Source organism: Antrostomus carolinensis, unplaced genomic scaffold, assembly GCF_000700745.2.
Source record: "Antrostomus carolinensis isolate BGI_N321 unplaced genomic scaffold, ASM70074v2 scaffold18989, whole genome shotgun sequence".
NCBI classification, from domain to species: Eukaryota; Metazoa; Chordata; class Aves; order Caprimulgiformes; family Caprimulgidae; genus Antrostomus; species Antrostomus carolinensis.
In genome coordinates, this window is record NW_010340846.1 from 405 (window position 1) to 7442 (window position 7038).

Consider the following 7038-nt stretch of genomic DNA (forward strand, 5'->3'; position numbering starts at 1 on the left):
GGTGGGTCTCGGGGTGCAGAGCTGAACCCCGTGGTGTGAGGAGCCCACTCACCTGCCGGATGAGCGAGGCGTACGTGAAGGGTGGCCGGACGTCCGCGTTTTTGTAAAACTCGTGATTCTGTGCAAGTTCTGAAGGGAGAACAAGAAACAGGGGGGCAGGGGGTGAAGGGACCCACTTTGGGACCCAGGGACCATGCAATGAAGGGTGTTGAGCCCTATCCCAGAGCTCACCTGAAGATATCGGGGTGCAGAACTTCTCTGAGTTTCTCCTGCGGATGGGTCCCACGTTGTGTAAAGTGGAAGAGCTGATGACGGAGGGGCCCTGCCGCAGGGGGGTGATGGGCGCCGTGGCGGAGGTGGGGGGATGAGGTAAGCCATCGGGAAACGTGTCGGAAGTGCTCTTGGAGAGGGTGGCACTGGAGACCAGGTTCAGCTGCATGGACAGGTGGGAGGGAGGGCAGCTGGTTGGGTACCAGTGAGGGGAAGGCAGGGGCTGGGATTGGCCCCAGCACAGCGGCAGCTCGGTGGGGCTGAGCTGGCTCATGCCGCAAAGGAGATGGTGAAAGGCTTGTAGGGGGGAGATTTGGTGGGATTGGCAGGGATTGGGATGCAACTGTGGGATGAAGGATGCAACCATGGGATGGGGATGCACCCACAGGATGGGATGCAACCATGGGATGGAGGATGCAATCATGGGATGGGGATGCAACTGCAGGATGAGATGTAGCCATGGGATGGGGATGCAACCACGGAAGAGGGATGCAGTTGCACGATGGGATGCAACCATGGAATGGGAATACAATCACAGGAGAGGATACACCCACAGAATGGGATGCAACTATGGGATAGGGATGCAACTTCAGGACGTGATGCAGCCATTGGATAGGGATGCAAACATGGGAGAAGATACAACTGCACAATGGGACACAGCCATGGGATGGGGATGCAGCTGCAGGACAGGATGCATCAACTACACATCCGAGCTGGTGGAACAGCACAATGGGCTGACACAGGATGTGTTTGACTCCTGCTTGATGCCTGGCATCAGCACAAAGAACCAGGTTACTTGTGCTGGAGCGTGGTCAGGACATGTTGGTCCCATCAGACCACACAGGGCCATGGTGACCATGCGCAGGGCAGGGAGGGGACAGCAGCCAGTGGCGAGGGGAAAGGGGAGGAGAGGGGGTGTCTGCAGGGACACATGAGGGCAGGAGGGGGACACATGCTTACAGGTTGGCTGAAAGGCTTTGGCTCTGAAGGTCTCATGTGAAGATGGGCCATCATCGCTTGGAGACGCTCGCTCTCCTTTGCCAGCTGCAGGGGGCAAGACACAGAAGAGAGATGGTCAGGCAGTGCTGGCTGTCACCACAGAGGTGCCCATGGCCAGAGGAGCTGAGCATCCTCCAGTGTCCCCACAGAAGTCACCTCCTCCCTGACACCAAGCCCTCCCGAAGGCCCCAGCAGGACCGTAGCTCTGTGAGGGGCTGTGACACCCATCACGGGGGGAACAGGGGCTGCTGCTCCAGCTCCACGTGTGCAGCCGGATGAAAAATCTACGATGAAATGGAGTCACTTCACATGCCCCAGCCACCCACCCACCACAGCCCTCGCTCTCCTGCCTGGGTGCAATGGTGCCAGCCATCCCCATCCCCTTCCTCCAGCCTCTGCTGCCTCCCGCTCACCAGCGGCTCCCTGTCCATCCACCCATCCCTCCGTCCGTCCGTCCATCCATCCACCTGGACGTGTAACATCGCTTTAATTGTGTGCTCCCGCCTGTTTACTCCCCGGAGTGCGGAGAAGGGTGAAATATTCACTGTGGCACCAGGAGAGATTTTGAGCCCGGTGGAAGCGATGGGATCTGACACCCGCTCTCTTCCCGTCACCTTCCCTTTCCACCACAACCCCTCAAGCTCAGGGTTTGGCCACATCCCTGTGACACCCCACCAGCCAAACCCCCTCCTCGGGCAGACACCGGAGCTGGGAGTTGGGCAAGGAAGGAGTTAAAGGCAGGAGCCAGAGCAGAGTTTGCTGCAAGTTTGGAGCAGCTCGGATGCTTTGGCGCTGTCGTGGTGCTCATTAGAGCTGACAGGTCTCCCCTCGTGATGCAGACGCTCTCCGCCGGCACAGCGGGAGCTCCGCGCTGAAAACTTTCTAATTGGTAGCTCCAGTGGCAGGTTCTCCTCTCTGCACACGCAGCTTTCTGCTCACCCTTCAGCTTTTTTTTAATTCCCCCCTCCCCCCCCCTTTCTTTCCTTTCCCTCCCCTCTTTAAGCCCCAGTAATTGCTTTCAACCTCTCTCTTTAGCGAGGGCTGGGGAGCAGGATGCGATCGTACGGCTTCGACGCCCATCGCCGTGCACTATGATGGGCACAAACTGTGTCGAGCTCCTGCCAGCCCCTGGTCAAACAGCCGGGCACTCAGACACCACCATGCCATGGGGGTCTTGGTGAGCAACCCTCTGACAGAGACCCCTGTCCCATCCCGCTTTCCTCCTCAACTGCTTTCAAGTCCCAAGATGAAAACCCTTCGTTTCCTCCCACTTCCCCCCCTCCCTTCTCTATTAACCAAATTACACACGACACATCGGGGAGTCAGAGACGCTGGGAAAGGCACTATTTAAAGAACTGGCTTTCCAAAAATAGCACCCTGAAGTTGGGCTCCAAAGACCACATCCAGCCACTGAAATAAGTGGCCTGATTTCCAGAGATTCTGGCAGCCCTGTGGCTCTCGCTGTGGTGACACAGCTGGATTGGGACACAGCTCATGTCCCACCTGTGGGCATGTAACCCCCCAAGCAGTACGTGCCTTCCAGGTCTGTGGCACCTCCTTGTACCCACAGGGACACTATGGGCAGGAGGGATGGCTTGTCCCTTCCTCCAGCTCCATTATATATCATGCAGGGATGCTGATATCAGAAGGGGAATGAGTTTGAGGGTCCTCCAGGTCTTGATCTCCACCAGGATGTGGCCCAGGACCAGCACTACTATTTGGGGATGATGTTTTAAACAAGTCCCTGGGGTGACTGCTTATCTCACTACATCCTCAACCTCTTTAACCCCCTCCTGCAGAGAGCAGCCAAGACAGGGATTTGGAAAGAAGATGGTTTCCAAAACACATGTCCTTCGAGGGGGGCAGTACCCACCTGTATTTCCAGCTGCTGTACCACTTGCATCTGGACTCGACACTGGGCCGTGCTTCGGTCATCAAGTGCATGTTCTGTATTGAGGTGTCTGGGGAGGAGAACACAGGGGTTTATACCTCAATGTGCCCAAAATATGGCCCCTCTGCCAGGACCACACCTGGGATCAGCCCCAACCTGCCAACCACCGGTACCACAGCAACACCTGGGGACACCCGTGAAGTGCTGCTCACGCTGGGGACGCTCCAGCACCGCTGCCCAAAGTGTGATGAGCAGAAGGGAAACTGAGACAACAAAGGTGGTCAAGCAAACTGGGCTGTGCCTCCTCCTCAAGCCCTGGGCTGGAGGGTGGCCATAGACAACCAGTCCTGCCCAGGGCAGCCACATTGTGTTTAGGAGAAGCCAGCAGTTGATGGAAAGTCCTTGAGAAGGCTGCTGGCAGGAGGTGCCCAGCAGGACCTGAGAAGCAGGTTTCCAGGACAAAGGTGGCATTATGGAGGTTTACTTACACCCTCCTCTAAGGAAACCCCCAAAGGCAGAAGGTGACATTTCCAGGGTGCTCCTCATCCCACTGCTTTAGTGCTTCATGTTTATAAGGCACTTTTATGTTTATAAAGCACAAGGACCTTTGGTCCTCACCACCCTCTCCTCTTTCTCGGGGAGGGGAAGGGCTCCTGGCAGAGGCAAGCAGCTGGTGACAGGGACATCACTTGCTGCAGATCCAGGGACATCCTGGCCTTGGTTTGTGGGGGTCCTCACCCCTGGAACCCACCAAAGCATCAGCCTGGGGACGCACCCAGTCCAAAGACATCACATGGCTGGGCTGTGTCCTTGCTGGGGTGGATGCAAACCCAGGGGTGTCCTCACCAGAGGAGTGGGACAGATCAGAGAGAGATACTGGGCAGCAGGAAAAACTACCAGGGCCACCCCAGAAAGACCCTGTAAAGTGGCATCCAATGCTGGGAAGCACACAGGTGTCCCAGGGTCATGGGCCAATGCTCTCCAGGACCAAGACTGAGATACTTCTGCTGAGACATCCCAGGAGAAGGTGCCTCAGGAGCACCTACCCTCGGTCCGGATGCGGAAGATGGCAGGAGTCTCACCCGGCTGTTTGCGAGAGACTTCCAGTTCCAACTTGCAAAAACAAGTTAGGTAACTGGGACCAGCTGCCAAGTCCCTATGTGAGCAAACCCCGCCGGCATCTCAGCCCCGCTCCGCAGGGCTGCAGCTGGACCGAGCCTCCCGCACGGCAGACCGAGGGCACGGCTGCTTCTCCAGGGGAAAAACTACCAAGAGCCTTGGCTGTGCTGAGCAGGAGTGGAGACATCTCCCACCAACCTTCCCAGGCTTTTATAAACCCCTGCTCAAAGGATGTGCTGCCTCTTTCCACCTCAACACTGAGGTTGTCCCAGCTACTCACTGGAACAGGCTGCCCGGGGCAGTGGTGGAATCCCCATCCCTGGAGGTATCTAAAGGACATGCAGATGTGGTGCTTGGGGACATGGTTTAGTGGTGAACTTGGCAATGCTGGGTTTATGCTTGGATTAGATGATCATAATGGTCTTTTCCAACCAAACTATTCTATGATTCTGTGATTCTACTCCATAGAGGTGATGCTCAGAGGAGGCTCAAAGCTGGTGCCCAGACTCAAAGCAAGGGCCACCAAAAGTCCTTCCAAGGGCTCTGCCTTTGGGAGCTGGAAGTTTTCTGTCTGCCTGTCCCACACCCTGACACACACTCATGTTGGCAGAGAGGGGACAGAAACACTTTGCTAGTCCTGGCAGGGTGGCTGCCCCTTGGGAAGCTTGCTCCTGTGAGCACCAGGTGTGTTTAGGGGGACAGGCAGGTGGGACACAGGGACCCTATAGCCCCAGCTGGGACAGCAAAGCTCTCCAGGCATTATGACCCAGCCCCAGCCATCCTCTGCCAACCCCAGTTCCAGCTTCCAAACTGGAGCTCTGCTCATCTGCCCCATGCCATGTAAACATGCCCAGAGAGGTGGGAGGAGATGACTTATCTAGGTTCACCCCATGAGTCAGAGGCAGGAGGACACAAGCTCCTGACTCACTCAATGCAACACTCCCCCAATCCTCCCCAGGCTGCCTTCACACCTCCTCATCCTCCTGTACGAGGCCACTGCCCAGCTCCTTCCCTGGGAATGAGGAGGATGGTGCTACCCAAGGGATGCTCCCACTGGAGCCGGCCCCAAGCACATGGCAGCAGATGGGATCAGTTTGTAAAACCCCCAAATCTCGCCGATGGAGAGCGAAGCACACGTTGGTGCGTCTCGGCCGCCGCGCCGAGCAGACAGCCAGAGAAACTGGGGAGGGGGGGGGGGGCAAGCAAAGCCCGTCAGTTCCTTCTGATGTCTTTGCTAAAAATCCCAGCTACAAAGAGATCTAATTGCAAATGAACTAATTAAGTAAACCTCTGACGAAGCGTGAAAACAATTTGTTTGACCCTGACGCTAGCAGAGGGCTCTTCGACAGCGGAGTTAATCAGTCAGCGCCGGAGCCCACAAGCAGTGTCAGCGGGCTGCTGCCACTGCCATCTGCTTCCTCCCCTCCTCTCACCCCCCCAGGAGGGGGGCTGCAAACCCCCCTCGCCTGCTGCCCGCTCCTTTGGGTCTCTTCTCCTCTAGCAGTAATCTCTGGTGCTTTCTCCTTTTGCCTGAGGCCTCTCAGCTCTTGGCAGACAGATTTTGGGGTGTCCAGACCCATTTCTAGGGTCTCCGTCTCCATCAGTCCCATGCTGTCCTGGTCTGAGAGTACAGGCTCATCCCTCCTCCAGGAAAACCTCCCCCCCCCAAAAAAAAAAGGGGAGAACTTACTTGACAACCTGTCCCAAGTCCTCACAGAGAGTTTCGCAGCCAGGCCACTTGCACTCTCCGTGGCCGTAGAGCGGGTGGGAGCTGGGGGTCTCTTCATGGGAAGAGCTGCAGAAGATGGAAAGAGGCTGTCAGACAGAGCAGTTGAGATGCTCCAGCGTTCCCATGCATGGGGTCAGCCCTCAAACCCAGGGGAGACCCCACAGCGATGGCTCCCTGTCCTCCATGGGCACAGCAAAACAGCGACAGGACTTGTTTATGGGGTAGACAGAAACCCCCCAGCCGCCCCGACCCTGTTGCCAGCCCCACATGTGACAAATCCCAGCCCCTTCCACTTCCCCAGGGGAAAAACACAAAGTGCCAGGGCCCAACCCAACTCTACCTGTCCCTTCTCGGCGTGTGCATGGTGCTCTGTCCATTGGGCAGAGGGTGATGGGAAATGGGAGGTGAGACCTTGGCGGCTGAAAACGAGGTAGAGTTGGAGGTGTTGGTGGTGAGGTCGAGACCTTCTTGCTTAATGCTGTCCTCGACGGGCTGGGCGGCTGTGACCTCCTTCCAGAGCTGCTGGAGGTCTGAGGGGCACACAGCTATGGCACAGGGAGAAAGAACCCACCATCAGTGGGGAGAAAAACCCACGGGCACCCACACACCAAGCTGCCTTGGGACCCCATGGGCTCCCTCCCTCCCCATCCAGCCCAGTATGAACCATGGACTGTAAAATCATCACTCAAAGCTGGGCACAGCCCCTCTGTGCTGGCAGGCAGGGAGGGGGGAGAGGCTGCACAGCCCCATTGGGAAGCCTAAAACAAGCCACCCACAGCACCCATGGAACCCTGAGGAACTGGGGTCCTGGGTCCCCTGGAAAGGAGGGGACCCCAGCTCCCTACACCCTGGCACCCCATGGCAAGAGGAAGCTGGGGGCCTCATCCTGCACACAACCCAGCTCAAACTCTTCCAGGCTATACCAGCCGTTAACACAATCACATCCCAAAGTTTAAATGAGTACATTAGGAAAAGCAACACCCCAGCCCCCTCCCCAGCCCTCCCTCACCCAGAGCAGGGAGAACCTGCA

At 57.2% G+C, this 7038-nt stretch overlaps 1 protein-coding gene across 1 annotated transcript in view; it reads right to left on the reverse strand.

Annotated features, from left to right (window-relative positions):
* The window catches only part of LOC104531431 (forkhead box protein P4), a gene marked incomplete at its 3' end in the record, with an annotated part of 25330 nt that overhangs the window by 301 nt on the left and 17991 nt on the right, over window positions 1–7038 (reverse strand). The window contains exons 6-11 of the mRNA XM_010176310.2: window positions 6349–6553; window positions 5970–6074; window positions 3143–3230; window positions 1231–1314; window positions 232–433; window positions 53–129 (exon numbers count right to left, since the gene is read on the reverse strand). Coding sequence (XP_010174612.2) covers window positions 53–129; window positions 232–433; window positions 1231–1314; window positions 3143–3230; window positions 5970–6074; window positions 6349–6553 — 761 coding nt within the window. The remainder of the gene's footprint in view (window positions 1–52; window positions 130–231; window positions 434–1230; window positions 1315–3142; window positions 3231–5969; window positions 6075–6348; window positions 6554–7038) is intronic.